The sequence below is a fragment of the Oncorhynchus mykiss genome, unplaced genomic scaffold, assembly GCF_057628025.1.
Source record: "Oncorhynchus mykiss isolate SJ-2025 unplaced genomic scaffold, ASM5762802v1 scaffold103, whole genome shotgun sequence".
Taxonomy (NCBI): Eukaryota; Metazoa; Chordata; class Actinopteri; order Salmoniformes; family Salmonidae; genus Oncorhynchus; species Oncorhynchus mykiss.
This window is the reverse complement of record NW_028322102.1, coordinates 2,572,623-2,598,684: the sequence shown is the minus strand read 5'-3', so window position 1 is coordinate 2,598,684 and position 26,062 is coordinate 2,572,623. Positions and strand designations below refer to the sequence as shown.

Below are 26,062 nucleotides of genomic sequence, written 5' to 3'. Positions count from 1 at the left end.
TGAACCCACTGTTCCCCGATAGGCCGTCATTGAAAATAAGTCAGTTAGGAACAAAAACTTTTTTTAAATAAAATAAATTATTAATATTCATGTAAACATAACTCACTGATGCTTCTTTAAACCTGGTTAGTGCTGACTGCTCTGCTGGACCAAGCAGCCACCCATCCATCCTAGCAGGAAGTTAAAAATAGCCTTGACATAACATGAGCACAACACTGTGACAGTCTGACCTTGGCTCTGATTTCTTCTCCCCTCTGTCCACAGTCAGACGGTCTGTTGTTGAGACACAAATAATATTGTCTTGGGACTTGCATATTGACCAATGACTGATGTTGACTGGGTGAGGGCTCTGTGAGGGCTGTCAACTCTCTCACCACCTCACAGCTCATCTAACTTAGTGATGAATACATTTATTGTCCTCTCTCTCTCTCTCTCTCTCTCTCTCTCTGATGTCTCTCTCTCTCTGATGTCTCTCTCTCTCTGATGTCTCTCTCTCTCTACGGCAGATGTCTCTGTCCGATTATGGAGTTTGTTATTGAGACACAAATAATAATGCCTTGGGACGTGCATATTGACCAATGACTGATGTTGACTGGGTGAGGGCTCTGTGATAAACACATTTACTGTCCTCTCTGAGGCACAGTCAATATATATCAAAAGAAAATATTAATCAGGCATCAGATCACAGTTTATTATTTGACCTTGCTGGTGAACATTAGGTCGGCTAACCTCTCCCCTCCCCCTCTATGGTCCGATGTCTGTCTCTATCCGGCTAGGGAGTTTGTTGTTGTTCAGATACAATAATGTCTTGAGTCGTTGTTGAGACAAAGTTGGCTAACACCTTGAAGGGGTACCTACTAACTGACCTAATGACTTCATGACTAGGGGCTGGTACAATTACCTACTAACTGACCTAATGACTTCATGACTAGGGGCTGGTACAATTACCTACTAACTGACCTAATGACTTCATGACTAGGGGCTGGTTCAATTACCTACTAACTGACCTAATGACTAGGGGCTGGTACTATTACCTACTAACTGACCTAATGACTAGGGGCTGGTACTATTACCTACTAACTGACCTAATGACTTCATGACTAGGGGCTGGTACTATTACCTACTAACTGACCTAATGACTTCATGACTAGGGGCTGGTTCAATTACCTACTAACTGACCTATACAATTACCTACTAACTGACCTAATGACTTCATGACTAGGGGCTGGTTCAATTACCTACTAACTGACCTAATGACTAGGGGCTGGTACTATTACCTACTAACTGACCTAATGACTTCATGACTAGGGGCTGGTACAATTACCTACTAACTGACCTAATGACTTCATGACTAGGGGCTGGTACTATTACCTACTAACTGACCTAATGACTAGGGGCTGGTACTATTACCTACTAACTGACCTAATGACTTCATGACTAGGGGCTGGTACTATTACCTACTAACTGACCTAATGACTTCATGACTAGGGGCTGGTTCAATTACCTACTAACTGACCTAATGACTTCATGACCAGGGGCTGGTTCTATTACCTACTAACTGACCTAATGACTAGGGGCTGGTACAGTTACCTACTAACTGACCTAATGACTAGGGGCTGGTACAGTTACCTACTAACTGACCTAATGACTTCATGACTAGGGGCTGGTACAGTTACCTACTAACTGACCTAATGACTTCATGACTAGGGGCTGGTACAGTTACCTACTAACTGACCTAATGACTAGGGGCTGGTACAGTTACCTACTAACTGACCTAATGACTTCATGACTAGGGGCTGGTACAATTACCTACTAACTGACCTAATGACTTCATGACTAGGGGCTGGTACAGTTACCTACTAACTGACCTATACAATTACCTACTAACTGACCTAATGACTTCATGACTAGGGGCTGGTACTATTACCTACTAACTGACCTAATGACTTCATGACTAGGGGCTGGTTCAATTACCTACTAACTGACCTAATGACTTCATGACTAGGGGCTGGTTCAATTACCTACTAACTGACCTAATGACTTCATGACTAGGGGGTGGTTCAATTACCTACTAACTGACCTATACAATTACCTACTAACTGACCTAATGACTTCATGACTAGGGGGTATAACTGACCTAATGACTTCATGACTAGGGGCTGGTACAATTACCTACTAACTGACCTATACAATTACCTACTAACTGACCTAATGACTTCATGACTAGGGGCTGGTACAATTACCTACTAACTGACCTAATGACTTCATGACTAGGGGCTGGTACAGTTACCTACTAACTGACCTAATGACTTCATGACTAGGGGCTGGTACAGTTACCTACTAACTGACCTAATGACTTCATGACTAGGGGCTGGTTCAATTACCTACTAACTGACCTAATGACTTCATGACTAGGGGCTGGTTCAATTACCTACTAACTGACCTATACAATTACCTACTAACTGACCTAATGACTTCATGACTAGGGGCTGGTTCAATTACCTACTAACTGACCTAATGACTTCATGACTAGGGGCTGGTTCAATTACCTACTAACTGACCTATACAATTACCTACTAACTGACCTAATGACTTCATGACTAGGGGGTATAACTGACCTAATGACTTCATGACTAGGGGCTGGTTCAATTACCTACTAACTGACCTAATGACTTCATGACTAGGGGCTGGTTCAATTACCTACTAACTGACCTAATGACTTCATGACTAGGGGCTGGTACAATTACCTACTAACTGACCTAATGACTTCATGACCAGGGGCTGGTACAGTTACCTACTAACTGACCTAATGACTTCATGACTAGTGGCTGGTACAATTACCTACTAACTGACCTAATGACTAGGGGCTGGTACAGTTACCTACTAACTGACCTAATGACTTCATGACCAGGGGCTGGTACAGTTACCTACTAACTGACCTAATGACTTCATGACCAGGGGCTGGTACAGTTACCTACTAACTGACCTAATGACTTCATGACCAGGGGCTGGTACAATTACCTACTAACTGACCTAATGACTTCATGACCAGGGGCTGGTACAGTTACCTACTAACTGACCTAATGACTAGGGGCTGGTACAGTTACCTACTAACTGACCTAATGACTTCATGACTAGGGGCTGGTACAATTACCTACTAACTGACCTAATGACTTCATGACTAGGGGCTGGTACAGTTACCTACTAACTGACCTATACAATTACCTACTAACTGACCTAATGACTTCATGACTAGGGGCTGGTACTATTACCTACTAACTGACCTAATGACTTCATGACTAGGGGCTGGTTCAATTACCTACTAACTGACCTAATGACTTCATGACTAGGGGCTGGTTCAATTACCTACTAACTGACCTAATGACTTCATGACTAGGGGGTGGTTCAATTACCTACTAACTGACCTATACAATTACCTACTAACTGACCTAATGACTTCATGACTAGGGGGTATAACTGACCTAATGACTTCATGACTAGGGGCTGGTACAATTACCTACTAACTGACCTATACAATTACCTACTAACTGACCTAATGACTTCATGACTAGGGGCTGGTACAATTACCTACTAACTGACCTAATGACTTCATGACTAGGGGCTGGTACAGTTACCTACTAACTGACCTAATGACTTCATGACTAGGGGCTGGTACAGTTACCTACTAACTGACCTAATGACTTCATGACTAGGGGCTGGTTCAATTACCTACTAACTGACCTAATGACTTCATGACTAGGGGCTGGTTCAATTACCTACTAACTGACCTATACAATTACCTACTAACTGACCTAATGACTTCATGACTAGGGGCTGGTTCAATTACCTACTAACTGACCTAATGACTTCATGACTAGGGGCTGGTTCAATTACCTACTAACTGACCTATACAATTACCTACTAACTGACCTTACTGGCTTCATGACTAGGGGGTATAACTGACCTAATGACTTCATGACTAGGTGCTGGTTCAATTACCTACTAACTGACCTAATGACTTCATGACTAGGGGCTGGTTCAATTACCTACTAACTGACCTATACAATTACCTACTAACTGACCTAATGACTTCATGACTAGGGGCTGGTTCAATTACCTACTAACTGACCTAATGACTTCATGACTAGGGGCTGGTACAATTACCTACTAACTGACCTAATGACTAGGGGCTGGTACAGTTACCTACTAACTGACCTAATGACTTCATGACCAGGGGCTGGTACAGTTACCTACTAACTGACCTAATGACTTCATGACCAGGGGCTGGTACAGTTACCTACTAACTGACCTAATGACTTCATGACCAGGGGCTGGTACAATTACCTACTAACTGACCTAATGACTTCATGACCAGGGGCTGGTACAATTACCTACTAACTGACCTAATGACTTCATGACTAGGGGCTGGTACAGTTACCTACTAACTGACCTAATGACTTCATGACTAGGGGCTGGTACTATTACCTACTAACTGACCTAATGACTTCATGACCAGGGGCTGGTACTATTACCTACTAACTGACCTAATGACTTCATGACTAGGGGGTATAACTGACCTAATGACTTCATGACTAGGGGCTGGTACAATTACCTACTAACTGACCTAATGACTTCATGACTAGGGGCTGGTACAGTTACCTACTAACTGACCTAATGACTTCATGACTAGGGGCTGGTACAGTTACCTACTAACTGACCTAATGACTTCATGACTAGGGGCTGGTTCAATTACCTACTAACTGACCTAATGACTAGGGGCTGGTACTATTACCTACTAACTGACCTAATGACTAGGGGCTGGTACTATTACCTACTAACTGACCTAATGACTTCATGACTAGGGGCTGGTTCAATTACCTACTAACTGACCTAATGACTTCATGACTAGGGGCTGGTACAATTACCTACTAACTGACCTATACAATTACCTACTAACTGACCTATACAATTACCTACTAACTGACCTATACAATTACCTACTAACTGACCTATACAATTACCTACTAACTGACCTAATGACTTCATGACTAGGGGCTGGTACAGTTACCTACTAACTGACCTAATGACTTCATGACTAGGGGCTGGTACAATTACCTACTAACTGACCTAATGACTTCATGACTAGGGGGTATAACTGACCTAATGACTAGGGGCTGGTACAGTTACCTACTAACTGACCTAATGACTTCATGACTAGGGGCTGGTACTGTTACCTACTAACTGACCTAATGACTTCATGACCAGGGGCTGGTACTATTACCTACTAACTGACCTAATGACTAGGGGCTGGTACAGTTACCTACTAACTGACCTAATGACTTCATGACTAGGGGGTATAACTGACCTAATGACTTCATGACTAGGGGCTGGTACAATTACCTACTAACTGACCTAATGACTTCATGACTAGGGGCTGGTACAGTTACCTACTAACTGACCTAATGACTTCATGACTAGTGGCTGGTACAGTTACCTACTAACTGACCTAATGACTTCATGACTAGGGGCTGGTTCAATTACCTACTAACTGACCTAATGACTAGGGGCTGGTACTATTACCTACTAACTGACCTAATGACTAGGGGCTGGTACTATTACCTACTAACTGACCTAATGACTTCATGACTAGGGGCTGGTTCAATTACCTACTAACTGACCTAATGACTTCATGACTAGGGGCTGGTACAGTTACCTACTAACTGACCTAATGACTTCATGACTAGGGGCTGGTTCAATTACCTACTAACTGACCTAATGACTTCATGACTAGGGGCTGGTACAGTTACCTACTAACTGACCTAATGACTTCATGACTAGGGGCTGGTACAGTTACCTACTAACTGACCTAATGACTTCATGACTAGGGGCTGGTACAATTACCTACTAACTGACCTAATGACTTCATGACTAGGGGGTGGTACAATTACCTACTAACTGACCTAATGACTTCATGACTAGGGGGTATAACTGACCTAATGACTTCATGACTAGGGGCTGGTTCAATTACCTACTAACTGACCTAATGACTTCATGACTAGGGGCTGGTACAATTACCTACTAACTGACCTAATGACTAGGGGCTGGTACAATTACCTACTAACTGACCTAATGACTTCATGACTAGGGGCTGGTTCAATTACCTACTAACTGACCTAATGACTAGGGGCTGGTTCAATTACCTACTAACTGACCTAATGACTTCATGACTAGGGGCTGGTACAGTTACCTACTAACTGACCTAATGACTTCATGACTAGGGGCTGGTACAATTACCTACTAACTGACCTAATGACTTCATGACTAGGGGCTGGTACAGTTACCTACTAACTGACCTAATGACTTCATGACTAGGGGCTGGTTCAATTACCTACTAACTGACCTAATGACTTCATGACTAGGGGCTGGTACAATTACCTACTAACTGACCTAATGACTTCATGACCAGGGGCTGGTACAATTACCTACTAACTGACATAATGACTTCATGACTAGGGGCTGGTACAATTACCTACTAACTGACATAATGACTTCATGACTAGGGGCTGGTACAATTACCTACTAACTGACCTAATGACTTCATGACTAGGGGCTGGTTCAGTTACCTACTAACTGACCTAATGACTTCATGACTAGGGGCTGGTTCTATTACCTACTAACTGACCTAATGACTTCATGACTAGGGGCTGGTTCAATTACCTACTAACTGACCTAATGACTTCATGACTAGGGGCTGGTTCAATTACCTACTAACTGACCTATACAATTACCTACTAACTGACCTAATGACTTCATGACTAGGGGCTGGTTCAATTACCTACTAACTGACCTAATGACTTCATGACTAGGGGCTGGTACAATTACCTACTAACTGACCTATACAATTACCTACTAACTGACCTAATGACTTCATGACTAGGGGCTGGTACAATTACCTACTAACTGACCTAATGACTTCATGACTAGGGGCTGGTACAGTTACCTACTAACTGACCTAATGACTTCATGACTAGGGGCTGGTACAATTACCTACTAACTGACCTAATGACTTCATGACTAGGGGCTGGTACTATTACCTACTAACTGACCTAATGACTTCATGACTAGGGGCTGGTTCAATTACCTACTAACTGACCTAATGACTTCATGACTAGGGGCTGGTTCAATTACCTACTAACTGACCTATACAATTACCTACTAACTGACCTAATGACTTCATGACTAGGGGCTGGTACTATTACCTACTAACTGACCTAATGACTTCATGACTAGGGGCTGGTACAATTACCTACTAACTGACCTAATGACTAGGGGCTGGTACAGTTACCTACTAACTGACCTAATGACTTCATGACTAGGGGCTGGTACAGTTACCTACTAACTGACCTAATGACTTCATGACTAGGGGCTGGTACAATTACCTACTAACTGACCTAATGACTTCATGACTAGGGGCTGGTACAATTACCTACTAACTGACCTAATGACTTCATGACTAGGGGCTGGTTCAATTACCTACTAACTGACCTAATGACTTCATGACTAGGGGCTGGTACAGTTACCTACTAACTGACCTAATGACTTCATGACTAGGGGGTATAACTGACCTAATGACTTCATGACTAGGGGGTATAACTGACCTAATGACTTCATGACTAGGGGCTGGTTCAATTACCTACTAACTGACCTATACAATTACCTACTAACTGACCTAATGACTTCATGACTAGGGGCTGGTTCAATTACCTACTAACTGACCTAATGACTTCATGACTAGGGGCTGGTACAATTACCTACTAACTGACCTAATGACTTCATGACTAGGGGCTGGTTCAATTACCTACTAACTGACCTATACAATTACCTACTAACTGACCTAATGACTTCATGACTAGGGGCTGGTTCAATTACCTACTAACTGACCTATACAATTACCTACTAACTGACCTATACAATTACCTACTAACTGACCTAATGACTTCATGACTAGGGGCTGGTTCAATTACCTACTAACTGACCTAATGACTTCATGACTAGGGGCTGGTACAATTACCTACTAACTGACCTAATGACTTCATGACTAGGGGCTGGTTCTATTACCTACTAACTGACCTAATGACTTCATGACTAGGGGCTGGTTCAATTACCTACTAACTGACCTAATGACTTCATGACTAGGGGCTGGTTCAATTACCTACTAACTGACCTATACAATTACCTACTAACTGACCTAATGACTTCATGACTAGGGGCTGGTTCAATTACCTACTAACTGACCTAATGACTTCATGACTAGGGGCTGGTTCAATTACCTACTAACTGACCTAATGACTTCATGACTAGGGGCTGGTACAGTTACCTACTAACTGACCTAATGACTTCATGACTAGGGGCTGGTTCAATTACCTACTAACTGACCTATACAATTACCTACTAACTGACCTAATGACTTCATGACTAGGGGCTGGTACAGTTACCTACTAACTGACCTAATGACTTCATGACTAGGGGGTATAACTGACCTAATGACTTCATGACTAGGGGGTATAACTGACCTAATGACTTCATGACTAGGGGCTGGTTCAATTACCTACTAACTGACCTATACAATTACCTACTAACTGACCTAATGACTTCATGACTAGGGGCTGGTTCAATTACCTACTAACTGACCTAATGACTTCATGACTAGGGGCTGGTACAATTACCTACTAACTGACCTAATGACTTCATGACTAGGGGCTGGTTCAATTACCTACTAACTGACCTATACAATTACCTACTAACTGACCTAATGACTTCATGACTAGGGGCTGGTTCAATTACCTACTAACTGACCTATACAATTACCTACTAACTGACCTATACAATTACCTACTAACTGACCTAATGACTTCATGACTAGGGGCTGGTTCAATTACCTACTAACTGACCTAATGACTTCATGACTAGGGGCTGGTACAATTACCTACTAACTGACCTAATGACTTCATGACTAGGGGCTGGTTCTATTACCTACTAACTGACCTAATGACTTCATGACTAGGGGCTGGTTCAATTACCTACTAACTGACCTAATGACTTCATGACTAGGGGCTGGTTCAATTACCTACTAACTGACCTATACAATTACCTACTAACTGACCTAATGACTTCATGACTAGGGGCTGGTTCAATTACCTACTAACTGACCTAATGACTTCATGACTAGGGGCTGGTTCAATTACCTACTAACTGACCTAATGACTTCATGACTAGGGGCTGGTACAGTTACCTACTAACTGACCTAATGACTTCATGACTAGGGGCTGGTTCAATTACCTACTAACTGACCTATACAATTACCTACTAACTGACCTAATGACTTCATGACTAGGGGCTGGTACAATTACCTACTAACTGACCTAATGACTTCATGACTAGGGGCTGGTACAGTTACCTACTAACTGACCTAATGACTTCATGACTAGGGGCTGGTTCAATTACCTACTAACTGACCTATACAATTACCTACTAACTGACCTAATGACTTCATGACTAGGGGCTGGTACAATTACCTACTAACTGACCTAATGACTTCATGACTAGGGGCTGGTACAATTACCTACTAACTGACCTAATGACTTCATGACTAGGGGGTATAACTGACCTAATGACTTCATGACTAGGGGGTATAACTGACCTAATGACTTCATGACTAGGGGGTATAACTGACCTAATGACTTCATGACTAGGGGGTATAACTGACCTAATGACTTCATGACTAGGGGCTGGTACTATTACCTACTAACTGACCTAATGACTTCATGACTAGGGGCTGGTACAATTACCTACTAACTGACCTAATGACTTCATGACTAGGGGGTATAACTGACCTAATGACTTCATGACTAGGGGCTATAACTGACCTAATGACTTCATGACTAGGGGCTGGTTCAATTACCTACTAACTGACCTAATGACTTCATGACTAGGGGCTGGTACAGTTACCTACTAACTGACCTAATGACTTCATGACTAGGGGCTGGTTCAATTACCTACTAACTGACCTAATGACTAGGGGCTGGTACTATTACCTACTAACTGACCTAATGACTTCATGACTAGGGGCTGGTTCAATTACCTACTAACTGACCTAATGACTTCATGACTAGGGGCTGGTTCAATTACCTACTAACTGACCTAATGACTTCATGACTAGGGGCTGGTTCAATTACCTACTAACTGACCTATACAATTACCTACTAACTGACCTAATGACTTCATGACTAGGGGCTGGTACTATTACCTACTAACTGACCTAATGACTTCATGACCAGGGGGTATAACTGACCTAATGACTTCATGACTAGGGGCTGGTTCAATTACCTACTAACTGACCTAATGACTTCATGACTAGGGGCTGGTACAATTACCTACTAACTGACCTAATGACTTCATGACTAGGGGCTGGTACTATTACCTACTAACTGACCTAATGACTTCATGACTAGGGGCTGGTACAATTACCTACTAACTGACCTAATGACTTCATGACTAGGGGCTGGTACAATTACCTACTAACTGACCTAATGACTTCATGACTAGGGGCTGGTACTATTACCTACTAACTGACCTAATGACTTCATGACTAGGGGCTGGTACAGTTACCTACTAACTGACCTAATGACTTCATGACTAGGGGCTGGTACTGTTACCTACTAACTGACCTAATGACTTCATGACTAGGGGCTGGTACAATTACCTACTAACTGACCTAATGACTTCATGACCAGGGGCTGGTACAGTTACCTACTAACTGACCTAATGACTTCATGACTAGGGGCTGGTTCAATTACCTACTAACTGACCTATACAATTACCTACTAACTGACCTAATGACTTCATGACCAGGGGCTGGTACAATTACCTACTAACTGACCTAATGACTTCATGACTAGGGGGTATACCTGACCTAATGACTTCATGACTAGGGGCTGGTTCAATTACCTACTAACTGACCTAATGACTTCATGACTAGGGGCTGGTACAATTACCTACTAACTGACCTAATGACTTCATGACTAGGGGGTGGTTCAATTACCTACTAACTGACCTAATGACTTCATGACTAGGGGCTGGTACAATTACCTACTAACTGACCTAATGACTTCATGACTAGGGGGTGGTTCAATTACCTACTAACTGACCTATACAATTACCTACTAACTGACCTAATGACTAGGGGCTGGTACTATTACCTACTAACTGACCTAATGACTTCATGACTAGGGGGTATAACTGACCTAATGACTAGGGGCTGGTACAGTTACCTACTAACTGACCTAATGACTTCATGACTAGGGGCTGGTACAATTACCCACTAACTGACCTAATGACTTCATGACTAGGGGCTGGTACAATTACCTACTAACTGACCTAATGACTTCATGACTAGGGGCTGGTACAATTACCTACTAACTGACCTAATGACTTCATGACTAGGGGCTGGTACAATTACCTACTAACTGACCTAATGACTTCATGACTAGGGGCTGGTACAATTACCTACTAACTGACCTAATGACTTCATGACTAGGGGCTGGTTCTATTACCTACTAACTGACCTAATGACTTCATGACTAGGGGCTGGTACAATTACCTACTAACTGACCTAATGACTTCATGACTAGGGGCTGGTACAATTACCTACTAACTGACCTAATGACTTCATGACTAGGGGCTGGTACAATTACCTACTAACTGACCTAATGACTTCATGACCAGGGGCTGGTACAATTACCTACTAACTGACCTAATGACTTCATGACTAGGGGCTGGTACTATTACCTACTAACTGACCTAATGACTTCATGACTAGGGGCTGGTTCAATTACCTACTAACTGACCTAATGACTAGGGGCTGGTACAGTTACCTACTAACTGACCTAATGACTTCATGACTAGGGGCTGGTACAATTACCTACTAACTGACCTAATGACTTCATGACTAGGGGCTGGTACAATTACCTACTAACTGACCTAATGACTTCATGACTAGGGGCTGGTTCAATTACCTACTAACTGACCTATACAATTACCTACTAACTGACCTAATGACTTCATGACTAGGGGTTCAATTACCTACTAACTGACCTATACAATTACCTACTAACTGACCTAATGACTTCATGACCAGGGGCTGGTACTATTACCTACTAACTGACCTAATGACTAGGGGCTGGTACAGTTACCTACTAACTGACCTAATGACTTCATGACTAGGGGCTGGTACAATTACCTACTAACTGACCTAATGACTTCATGACTAGGGGCTGGTACAATTACCTACTAACTGACCTAATGACTTCATGACTAGGGGCTGGTTCAATTACCTACTAACTGACCTATACAATTACCTACTAACTGACCTAATGACTTCATGACCAGGGGCTGGTACTATTACCTACTAACTGACCTAATGACTTCATGACTAGGGGTTCAATTACCTACTAACTGACCTATACAATTACCTACTAACTGACCTAATGACTTCATGACCAGGGGCTGGTACTATTACCTACTAACTTCCTCTTGCAGGAACTGCTGACACACTCCAGCCACATGAGGTCTACCATTGTCTTGCATTAGGAGGAACCCAGGGCCAACCGCACCAGCATATGGTCTCACAAGGCGTCTGAGGATCTCATCTCGGTACCTAATGGCAGTCAGGCAACCTCTGGCAAGCACATGGAGGGCTGTGCGGCCCCCCAAAGAAATGCCACCCCACACCATAACTGACCCTCCGCCAAACCGGTCATGCTGGAGGATGTTGCAGGCAGCAGAACGTTCTCCACGGCGTCTCCAGACTCTGTCACGTCTGTCACATGTGCTCAGTGTGAACCTGCTTTCATCTGTGAAGAGCACAGGGCGCCAGTGGTGAATTTGCCAATCTTGGTGTTCTCTGGCAAATGCCAAACGTCCTGCACAGTGTTGTCACAACCCCCACCTGTGGACGTCGGGCCCTCATACCACCCTTATGGAGTTTTTTTGGTAATGTCAGTTGAGTTGAATCAACAAATCACATGGCTCGTATTTTACTTCCTGCTTTTTGCTCCTGAATGAGGATTCCCATTCTATTCATTATATTTCTATGGCAGCACATGCAGTCAGAGGCGGGGGATTGGAGAAAATGGACATCAATAAAATGAGAGGAGGCGGGGGATTGGAGAAAATGTGCATCAATAAAATGAGAGGAGGCGGGGGATTGGAGAAAATGGACATCAATAAAATGAGAGGAGGCGGGGGATTGGAGAAAATGTGCATCAATAAAATGAGAGGAGGCGGGGGATTGGAGAAAATGTACGTCAATAAAATGAGAGGAGGCGTAGGATTGGAGAAAATGTACGTCAAAAAAACATTTTTTTTATACAATAAAATGCTATTCGAACAGCTATTATGGTGACCACAATCATTTGACTGCCCTATCATACCACCTACTAACCTACATAATGACTTCATACCACCTACTAACCTACATAATGACTTCATACCACCTACTAACCTACATAATGACTTCATACCACCTACTAACCTACATAATGACTTCATACCACCTACTAACCTACATAATGACTTCATACCACCTACTAACCTACATAATGACTTCATACCACCTACTAACCTACATAATGACTTCATACCACCTACTAACCTACATAATGACTTCATACCACCTACTAACCTACATAATGACTTCATAACACCTACTAACCTACATAATGACTTCATACCACCTACTAACCTACATAATGACTTCATACCACCTACTAACCTACATAATGACTTCATACCACCTACTAACCTACATAATGACTTCATACCACCTACTAACCTACATAATGACTTCATACCACCTACTAACCTACATAATGGCTTCATACCACCTACTAACCTACATAATGACTTCATACCACCTACTAACCTACATAATGACTTCATACCACCTACTAACCTACATAATGACTTCATACCACCTACTAACCTACATAATGACTTCATACCACCTACTAACCTACATAATGACTTCATACCACCTACTAACCTACATAATGACTTCATACCACCTACTAACCTACATAATGACTTCATACCACCTACTAACCTACATTATGACTTCATACCACCTACTAACCTACATAATGACTTCATACCACCTACTAACCTACATAATGACTTCATACCACCTACTAACCTACATAATGACTTCATACCACCTACTAACCTACATAATGACTTCATACCACCTACTAACCTACATAATGACTTCATACCACCTACTAACCTACATAATGACTTCATACCACCTACTAACCTACATAATGACTTCATACCGCCTACTAACCTACATAATGACTTCATACCACCTACTAACCTACATAATGACTTCATAACACCTACTAACCTACATAATGACTTCATACCACCTACTAACCTACATAATGACTTCATAACACCTACTAACCTACATAATGACTTCATACCACCTACTAACCTACATTATGACTTCATACCACCTACTAACCTACATAATGACTTCATACCACCTACTAACCTACATAATGACTTCATACCACCTACTAACCTACATAATGACTTCATACCACCTACTAACCTACATAATGACTTCATACCACCTACTAACCTACATAATGACTTCATACCACCTACTAACCTACATAATGACTTCATACCACCTACTAACCTACAAAATGACTTCATACCACCTACTAACCTACATAATGACTTCATAACACCTACTAACCTACATAATGACTTCATAATAGCCTACATAATGTCTGGCCAGGGAGTCTGTTGTTGAGATACAATACTGTCATAAGTCTGGCTAGAGAGTTTGTTGAGATACAATACTGTCATAAGTCTGGCTAGAGAGTTTGTTGTTGAGATACAATAAGTCTGGCTAGAGAGTGTGTTGAGACACAATATTGTCTTGGGACATGCATATTGACCAATGAATGTGATATTGTCTGGGTTATTAGGTTAGGCTTTCTTTTTTGTATTTACTAAACTAGGCAAGTCAGTTAAGAACAAATTATTTTTTTACGATGACGGCCTACCCAAACCTGAGCCGTTTGTGCGGGGACTCCCAACTACGGCCGGGTGTGATGCAGCCTGGATTCGAACCAGGTACTGCAGTGACGAGTCCTGCACTGAGATGTAGTGTCTTAGACCTCTGCGCCTCTCAGGTGCAAATGAGGCCAACCAGACACCAGACATCACCTTACAGTTTATTATCTGACTTAGTGACTAATATTAGAGCACAGGTTGAAGAAAAACTCTGATTCCAATGATCTCATTGGTTATTCTGAAGGAAAACTCTGATCAGATGATGTCATTGGTTATTCTGAAGGAGAACTCTGATCAGATGATGTCATTGGTTATTCTGAAGGAGAACTCTGATCAGATGATGTCATTGGTTATTCTGAAGGAGAACTCTGATCAGATGATGTCATTGGTTATTCTGAAGGAGAACTCTGATCAGATGATGTCATTGGTTGTTCTGAAGGAGAACTCTGATCAGATGATATCATTGGTTATTCTGAAGAAGAACTCTGATCAGATGATGTCATTGGTTATTCTGAAGGAGAACTCTGATCAGATGATATCATTGGTTATTCTGAAGGAGAACTCTGATCAGATGATGTCATTGGTTATTCTGAAGGAGAACTCTGATCAGATGATGTCATTGGTTATTCTGAAGAAAAACTCTGATCAGATGATGTCATTGGTTTTAGTTTCAGTACTGGTTATTCTGAAGGAAGCTGATCGGAGGATCTCATTGGTTTTAGTTTCAGTACTGGTTATTCTGAAGGAGAACTCTGATCAGATGATCTCATTGGTTATTCTGAAGGAGAACTCTGATCAGATGATCTCATTGGTTATTCTGAAGGAAGCTGATCAGATGATTTCATTGGTTTTAGTTTCAGTACTGGTTATTCTGAAGGAAAACTCTGATCAGATGATGTCATTGGTTATTCTGAAGGAGAACTCTGATCAGATGATGTCATTGGTTATTCTGAAGGAGAACTCTGATCAGATGATGTCATTGGTTATTCTGAAGGAGAACTCTGATCAGATGATGTCATTGGTTATTCTGAAGGAGAACTCTGATCAGATGATGTCATTGGTTGTTCTGAAGGAGAACTCTGATCAGATGATATCATTGGTTATTCTGAAGAAGAACTCTGATCAGATGATGTCATTGGTTATTCTGAAGGAGAACTCTGATCAGATGATGTCATTGGTTATTCTGAAGGAGAACTCTGATCAGATGATGTCATTGGTTGTTCTGAAGGAGAACTCTGATCAGATGATATCATTGGTTATTCTGAAGAAGAACTCTGATCAGATGATGTCATTGGTTATTCTGAAGGAGAACTCTGATCAGATGATATCATTGGTTATTCTGAAGGAGAACTCTGATCAGATGATGTCATTGGTTATTCTGAAGGAGAACTCTGATCAGATGATGTCATTGGTTATTCTGAAGAAAAACTCTGATCAGATGATGTCATTGGTTTTAGTTTCAGTACTGGTTATTCTGAAGGAAGCTGATCGGAGGATCTCATTGGTTTTAGTTTCAGTACTGGTTATTCTGAAGGAGAACTCTGATCAGATGATGTCATTGGTTATTCTGAAGAAAAACTATGATCAGATGATCTCATTGGTTTCAGTTTCAGTACTGGTTATTCTGAAGGAAAACTCTGATCAGATGATCTCATTCGTTATTCTGAAGGAGAACTCTGATCAGATGATCTCATTGGTTATTCTGAAGGAGAACTCTGATCAGATGATGTCATTGGTTTTAGTTTCAGTACTGGTTATTCTGAAGGAAGCTGATCGGAGGATCTCATTGGTTTTAGTTTCAGTACTGGTTATTCTGAAGGAAGCTGATCGGAGGATCTCATTGGTTTTAGTTTCAGTACTGGTTATTCTGAAGGAAGCTGATCGGAGGATCTCATTGGTTTTAGTTTCAGTACTGGTTATTCTGAAGGAAGCTGATCGGAGGATCTCATTGGTTTTAGTTTCAGTACTGGTTATTCTGAAGAAAGCTGATCGGAGAATCTCATTGGTTTTAGTTTCAGTACTGGTTGTTCTGAAGGAAGCTGATCGGAGGATCTCATTGGTTTTAGTTTCAGTACTGGTTATTCTGAAGGAAGCTGATCGGAGGATCTCATTGGTTTTAGTTTCAGTACTGGTTATTCTGAAGGAAGCTGATCGGAGGATCTCATTGGTTTTAGTTTCAGTACTGGTTATTCTGAAGGAAGCTGATCGGAGGATCTCATTGGTTTTCCATAGCAGGAAGCTATGTGTGATATAATATAATATGTAATATTGCTCCGTTTCAGTCAAGCCAACGACAGTAACGTTTGTTCATGTTTTCCTGTTGGAAAGAACGAGTCCGTTGTGTCGAGTCATTACGTTTTAACACGTTGATGTGTTGAATTGAGTGAAGTTGGGAAAACAATGATATACAATGCAGTGTTGTGACAAAATGCTATTAGCCTGTTTGTCAACTGAATAGAGAGGGTATAACCAATGACAATACTATTAGCCTGTTTGTCAACTGAATAGAGAGGGTATAACCAATGACAATGCTATTATCCTGTTTGTCAACTGAATAGAGAGGGTGTAACCAATGACAATACTATTAGCCTGTTTGTCAACTGAATAGAGAGGGTGTAACCAATGACAATACTATTAGCCTGTTTGTCAACTGAATAGAGAGGGTATAACCAATGACAATACTATTAGCCTGTTTGTCAACTGAATAGAGAGGGTGTAACCAATGACAATACTATTAGCCTGTTTGTCAACTGAATAGAGAGGGTGTAACCAATGACAATACTATTAGCCTGTTTGTCAACTGAATAGAGAGGGTATAACCAATGACAATGCTATTATCCTGTTTGTCAACTGAATAGAGAGGGTGTAACCAATGACAATACTATTAGCCTGTTTGTCAACTGAATAGAGAGGGTATAACCAATGACAATACTATTAGCCTGTTTGTCAACTGAATAGAGAGGGTGTAACCAATGACAATACTATTAGCCTGTTTGTCAACTGAATAGAGAGGGTATAACCAATGACAATGCTATTATCCTGTTTGTCAACTGAATAGAGAGGGTGTAACCAATGACAATACTATTAGCCTGTTTGTCAACTGAATAGAGAGGGTGTAACCAATGACAATACTATTAGCCTGTTTGTCAACTGAATAGAGAGGGTATAACCAATGACAATACTATTAGCCTGTTTGTCAACTGAATAGAGAGGGTGTAACCAATGACAATACTATTAGCCTGTTTGTCAACTGAATAGAGAGGGTGTAACCAATGACAATACTATTAGCCTGTTTGTCAACTGAATAGAGAGGGTGTAACCAATGACAATACTATTAGCCTGTTTGTCAACTGAATAGAGAGGGTATAACCAATGACAATACTATTAGCCTGTTTGTCAACTGAATAGAGAGGGTGTAACCAATGACAATACTATTAGCCTGTTTGTCAACTGAATAGAGAGGGTGTAACCAATGACAATACTATTAGCCTGTTTGTCAACTGAATAGAGAGGGTGTAACCAATGACAATACTATTAGCCTGTTTGTCAACTGAATAGAGAGGGTGTAACCAATGACAATACTATTAGCCTGTTTGTCAACTGAATAGAGAGGGTGTAACCAATGACAATACTATTAGCCTGTTTGTCAACTGACTAGAGAGGGTGTAACCAATGACAATACTATTAGCCTGTTTGTCAACTGAATAGAGAGGGTATAACCAATGACAATACTATTAGCCTGTTTGTCAACTGAATAGAGAGGGTGTAACCAATGACAATGCTATTAGCCTGTTTGTCAACTGAATAGAGAGGGTATAACCAATGACAATACTATTAGCCTGTTTGTCAACTGAATAGAGAGGGTGTAACCAATGACAATACTATTAGCCTGTTTGTCAACTGAATAGAGAGGGTGTAACCAATGACAATACTATTAGCCTGTTTGTCAACTGAATAGAGAGGGTATAACCAATGACAATACTATTAGCCTGTTTGTCAACTGAATAGAGAGGGTGTAACCAATGACAATACTATTAGCCTGTTTGTCAACTGAATAGAGAGGGTGTAACCAATGACAATACTATTAGCCTGTTTGTCAACTGAATAGAGAGGGTGTAACCAATGACAATACTATTAGCCTGTTTGTCAACTGAATAGAGAGGGTGTAACCAATGACAATACTATTAGCCTGTTTGTCAACTGAATAGAGAGGGTATAACCAATGACAATACTATTAGCCTGTTTGTCAACTGAATAGAGAGGGTGTAACCAATGACAATACTATTAGCCTGTTTGTCAACTGAATAGAGAGGGTGTAACCAATGACAATACTATTAGCCTGTTTGTCAACTGAATAGAGAGGGTATAACCAATGACAATACTATTAGCCTGTTTGTCAACTGAATAGAGAGGGTGTAACCAATGACAATACTATTAGCCTGTTTGTCAACTGAATAGAGAGGGTATAACCAATGACAATGCTATTAGCCTGTTTGTCAACTGAATAGAGAGGATGGGGGAAATAGGATTCACCATGGCACTGAGCGTGATACATTTATTCATACTGAACCGATGGGATGTACACGGTGAGGCGTGGCTTAACGTGACCACACCCCCGAGTAGGGTACACCCTTTACTCCCATGTTAAATCACCTATTTTACTCATAACCTGACAACGGCTGTAGTTTATTTAAAAACATTTTTTTTATCGTTCTATAAACATTTGGGATATGCTTGGTTGATTTTTTTTTACATACTTCAACGTCGTTCTAATCAACAAACTACATCCACACCTAAAAACACATTAGCTGTGTTTGAATACCCCACATTAACATACTGTATACCACTTACTTAATGAGTATATACTATTAGTTACTTTTTGTGGACTGTAAACGAACGCTATCCTTTCAGCTGAGCGTACTGGCGCTTCGCCTGTCTACCGGAAGTTGATGCTGTTGCTATGCAACCTCTCGCTAACTTGTTAGCATAAAACATTTCTAGCTAGACTTCGGGTGTGTTTGTAGATTCAATTTGGAGTGCCAGAGTGCGCTCTGGGCGTTCTTAAATTCAGGGCGTTGTCTGATCGGGGCATTCAGAGTGCACACTGGACGCTTTGGCCGAGGAGTAGGGTTGATCTGAGCGTCCTGACCTCACAACGGCCTTTCTTGACATTTCGACATGAAAATGGTCCAATTCACACACTTATCAAAAGAACATCCCTGGTCATCCCTACTACCTCTGATCTGGAGGACTCACTAAACAGATAACATCCCTGGTCATCCCTACTGCCTCTGATCTGGAGGACTCACTAAACAGAGAACATCCCTCGTCATCCCTACTGCCTCTGATCTGGAGGACTCACTAAACAGAGAACATCCCTGGTCATCCCTACAGCCTCTGATCTGGAGGACTCACTAAACAGAGAACATCCCTGGTCATCTCTACTGCCTCTGATCTGGAGGACTCACTAAACAGAGAACATCCCTGGTCGTCCCTACTGCCTCTGATCTGGAGGACTCACTAAACAGAGAACATCCCTGGTCGTCCCTACTGCCTCTGATCTGGAGGACTCACTAAACAGAGAACATCCCTGGTCATCCCTACTGCCTCTGATCTGGAGGACTCACTAAACAGAGAACATCCCTGGTCATCCCTACTGCCTCTGATCTGGAGGACTCACTAAACAGAGAACATCCCTGGTCCATCCCTACTGCCTCTGATCTGGAGGACTCACTAAACGGAGAACATCCCTGGTCATCCCTACTGCCTCTGATCTGGAGGACTCACTAAACAGAGAACATCCCTGGTCGTCCCTACTGCCTCTGATCTGGAGGACTCACTAAACAGAGAACATCCCTGGTCATCCCTACTGCCTCTGATCTGGAGGACTCACTAAACAGAGAACATCCCTGGTCCATCCCTACTGCCTCTGATCTGGAGGACTCACTAAACAGAGAACATCCCTGGTCCATCCCTACTGCCTCTGATCTGGAGGACTCACTAAACAGAGAACATCCCTGGTCCATCCCTACTGCCTCTGATCTGGAGGACTCACTAAACAGAGAACATCCCTGGTCATCCCTACTGCCTCTGATCTGGAGGACTCACTAAACAGAGAACATCCCTGGTCCATCCCTACTGCCTCTGATCTGGAGGACTCACTAAACAGAGAACATCCCTGGTCCATCCCTACTGCCTCTGATCTGGAGGACTCACTAAACAGAGAACATCCCTGGTCATCTCTACTGCCTCTGATCTGGAGGACTCACTAAACACCAATGCTTTGTTTGTAAATTATGTCTGAGTGTTGGAGTGTGGCCCCTTAAGTATATTTTAAACCAAATACTTTTTAGACTTTTACTTAAGTAGTGTTTTACTGGGTGACTTTCATTTTTACTTGAGTCATTTTCTATTAAGGTCTCTTTTTAATTTTACTCAAGTATGACGATTGAGTTCCTTTTCCACCCCTGCTGTCATATCAGAGTTATCTTCCTCCTCCTCCTCCTCTTCCTCCTTACTCAAATGAGATTAAGGATACCTCCCAAACGACTCCCTATATAGTGCACTACTCTTGACCAAAGCCCTATGGGGGGGACTAGGAACAGTAACCTACATAATGGCTTCATAAAGCCTACTAAACTACATAATGACTTACGACAAAAGCCCCACGGGGGACTAGGAACACTAACCTACTTAATGACTTCATAATGCATACTAACCTACATAATGGCTTCATAATGCATACTAACCTACATAATGGCTTCATAATGCCTACTAACCTACATAATGACTTCATAATGCATACTAACCTACATAATGGCTTCATAATGCCTACTAACCTACATAATGTCTTCATAATGCCTACTAACCTACATAATGGCTTCATAATGCCTTATAACCTACTTAATGACTTCATAATGCATACTAACCTACATAATGGCTTCATAATGCCTTATAGCCTACTTAATGACTTCATAATGCATACTAACCTACGTAAAGGTTTCATAATACATACAAACCTACATAATGTCTTCATAATGCCTTATAGCCTACTTAATGACTTCATAATGCATACTAACCTACGTAAAGGTTTCATAATACATACAAACCTACATAATGACTTCATAATGCCTTATAACCTACTTAATGACTTCATAATGCATACTAACCTACGTAAAGGTTTCATAATACATACAAACCTACATAATGTCTTCATAATGCCTTATAACCTACATAAAGGCTTCATAATGCATACTAACCTACCCAAAGCCCCGTGGGGGCTGTAGATGAATTGGCAGTGACTAGGAACAGCATGGAGCCCATTCAGTATGTGATGGATAATGATGTGGAGGTCATTTATTAATGAACACCACAGCCGGCCAATTACGTCTAGCGTTTTATAACCAGCTGTCTGTATGGGGACGCACCTCTGGAGCCGATCCGAGCTTTAATCCATTCAGATACGGTTGCAGAAGCAGGACATTTGGGATATGATATTTCAAATGGGAACGCTTCGACATCTGTCTGCAATGATATGAATGTTTGACGATTTTAAACTTTCCTTACAGACGGTATTTCAACATCAAGGGATATATATATATATTTTTTATTACCTAGGCTACACACAAAGCAAGGTAGTAGGACTATACCTCTTGACAATGTCCATGTATAATATCGGTTCTTTTAATGGTCACGTTAGACATCATATTTAAAATGGAAAGCTCATGTATCTGTCTGCAATGACGTGAATGTTGTTGATAGAAACTTGGTTCACGGGTCGGATGTACGTCAAAGTACATTGAGGGACGTTATCTAGGCTAAAGGCCTACCTACACAAAGCGAAGCAAGCATACAGGCCTCGACCTACAGTATATCTCTGAACAATGACCAGCCTGACTGTCCATTGCCAGCTCTACAGGCCTCGACCTACGGTATATCTCTGAACAATGACCAGCCTGACTGTCCACTGCCAGCTCTACAGGCCTCGACCTACGGTATATCTCTGAACAATGACCAGCCTGACTGTCCACTGCCAGCTCTACAGGCCTCGACCTACGGTATATCTCTGAACAATGACCAGCCTGACTGTCCACTGCCAGCTCTACAGGCCTCGACCTACGGTATATCTCCTAACAATGACCAGCCTGACTGTTCACTGCCAGCTCTACAGGCCTCGACCTACGGTATATCTCTTAACAATGACCAGCCTGACAGCTTGACTGTTCACTGCCAGCTCTAATATTTCCCTTTCTGTGGATGACAAGAGTAGGGAGAGATGACAGTCAGGATCTGACAGTAGAACAGTGTTTGTAGAAGCGAGGGAGGAACACAATGTCTGTACAGAATCTTTATTTATCTTGACAGTCTCACAGTGGCAGATACACAGTGTGTTGTGTTCAGTGAAGTCAGTGGATTTGTTTTTATGTTTTTTGTTTTTGTTTTAAACGTGTAAACTTTAGTACTATTTGTTGTTTTGTGTAGCCTTCTCCTGGCTGCACAATAAATTTCTCTGCAGAGACAAGTAAAGTTTCAATTTAATATAACTTGTTCCGGGGTCATCCCCAGTAATGAGTTCCTCCCTCCACTTTCCCTGTCCCTGTCTATCTGGCTACCTTTAGACAGGCAGCCCAATTCTGATCTTCTTTTGACCAATCACGTCAGCTCTTTTCAAAGCAAAACATACAGTGGGGCAAAAAAAGTATTTAGTCAGCCACCAATTGTGCAAGTTCTCCCACTTAAAAAGATGAGAGAGGCTTGTCATTTTTTTATCATAGGTACACTTCAAATATGACAGACAAAATGAGAAGAAAAAAATCCAGAAAATCACATTGTAGGATTTTTTATGAATTTATTTGCAAAAAAATATGTTTTTGCCCCACTGTATATATATATATATATTTTAAATCAGAATTCTGTCTAAATGTAGCCTAGGTGTCAGCTTATGATTTAAAAAATGTAGCCTAAATGGTAAAACACTAAATGTGTGTGCTGCAGGTGTGGTGGAGGGGAACATGGCTGCTGTCGAGGCCTACAAGGAGTCCGGCGGTGACATCGCCCGTCAGCTGACTTCAGACGAGGTCCGTCTCCTGAACCGTGCCACTGCCTTCAACGATGGCTTTACGCTAGTTCACCTGGCCATCCGCTTCCAGAGACAAGACATGTTGGCTATCCTTCTCACTGAGGTAAAGTTACATTTGTTTTTGAAATACATAAGAGTCAGGGTGAATGTCCAGATTCGAATCAATTTTGTCCCTCGCATGGACCGACTAGCTATTTGGAACAGTACCAATTATCAGAATGGCTCGAACGTAAAGTTCGAGTCAGGGAGACAAAGAATCCAGAAGGGGGAAAAACACAAAATGGCGTCTGACTCACAGTCAGACTTATCACAACTGTAATTCACATATAAGCAAGCAACTGTACTCATTCGTTTCCCGAATCAGACATCTTGAAATCCAACACAAGTTTCCTGAAACGTTTTTGCAAGTAGGACAGATTTATTATTATTTTTTACTAATCCAAGTACTCTTATATATATATATTTTTTTTTAAAGCAATGATGCTGATGCAACATATCAGATCGTTTAGCTTAAAATGTTGATCGAGTTTTATTTATTCATATTATAAGCTCAACAATACGCACGTGGCCCAAATCTTTCAAATTGCATTTAGCGGGGAAACATTGTTCTCAAAAGCGCACCGCATGTGTGAGCGGTTTCATGTGACAGAGATCAAAATATCTGTTAGAAATTAAGGAAGGGGAGATCTGAAGATGCTAGCATGGGTACAACTAGCTTAGAATATGAGAAACATTTTGGTTTGTATTTATTATGGATCTCCATTAGTTCCTGCCAAGGCAGCAGCTACTCTTCCTAGGGTTTATTATGGATCCCCATTAGTTCCTGTCAAGGCAGCAGCTACTCTTCCTGGGGTTTATTATGGATCCCCATTAGTTCCTGTCAAGGCAGCAGCTACTCTTCCTGGGGTTTATTATGGATCCCCATTACTTCCTGCCAAGGCAGCAGCTATTCTTCCTGGGGTTTATTATGGATCCCCATTAGTTCCTGCCAAGGCAGCAGCTACTCTTCCTGGGGTTTATTATGGATCCCCATTAGTTCCTGCCAAGGCAGCAGCTACTCTTCCTGGGGTTTATCATGGATCCCCATTAGTTCCTGCCAAGGCAGCAGCTACTCTTCCTGGGGTTTATTATGGATCCCCATAGCTACTCATCCCCACTACTCATCCCCATAGCTACTCATTATGGATCCCCCGCAGCTACTCATCCTGGGGTTTATTATGGATCCCCATTAGTTCCTGCCAAGGCAGCAGCTACTCTTCCTGGGGTTTATTATGGATCCCCATTAGTTCCTGCCAAAAGCAGCAGCTACTCATCCTGGGGTGTAGCAAAATTAATGCGGTTATACAATTTTAAAAACATTACAATACATTCACAACATATTTCTAAACGCATTAAGTGTTTGCCCTCAAGCCCCTACTCCACTACCACATATCTACAACACAAAACCCTTGTGTAAGTGTGTGCCCTCAAGCCCCTACTCTACTACCGCATATCTACAACACAAAACCCTTGTGTAAGTGTGTGCCCTCAAGCCCCTACTCTACTACCGCATATCTACAACACAAAACCCTTGTGTAAGTGTGTGCCCTCAAGCCCCTACTCTACTACCGCATATCTACAACACAAAACCCTTGTGTAAGTGTGTGCCCTCAAGCCCCTACCCTACTACCGCATATCAACAACACAAAACCCTTGTGTAAGTGTGTGCCCTCAAGCCCCTACTCTACTACCGCATATCTACAACACAAAACCCTTGTGTAAGTGTGTGCCCTCAAGCCCCTACTCTACTACCGCATATCTACAACACAAAACCCTTGTGTAAGTGTGTGCCCTCAAGCC

At 41.8% G+C, this 26,062-nt stretch overlaps 1 protein-coding gene across 3 annotated transcripts in view; it reads left to right on the top strand.

The window, feature by feature from the left end:
• The window catches only part of LOC110506972 (ubiquitin thioesterase ZRANB1), a 58,057-nt gene that overhangs the window by 9,902 nt on the left and 22,093 nt on the right, over window positions 1–26,062 (top strand). For all 3 annotated transcript variants that reach the window (XM_036972616.2, XM_090228908.1, XM_036972615.2), the window contains exon 3: window positions 24,139–24,326. In XM_036972616.2, the coding sequence (XP_036828511.1) occupies window positions 24,139–24,326 (188 nt within the window). The remainder of the gene's footprint in view (window positions 1–24,138; window positions 24,327–26,062) is intronic.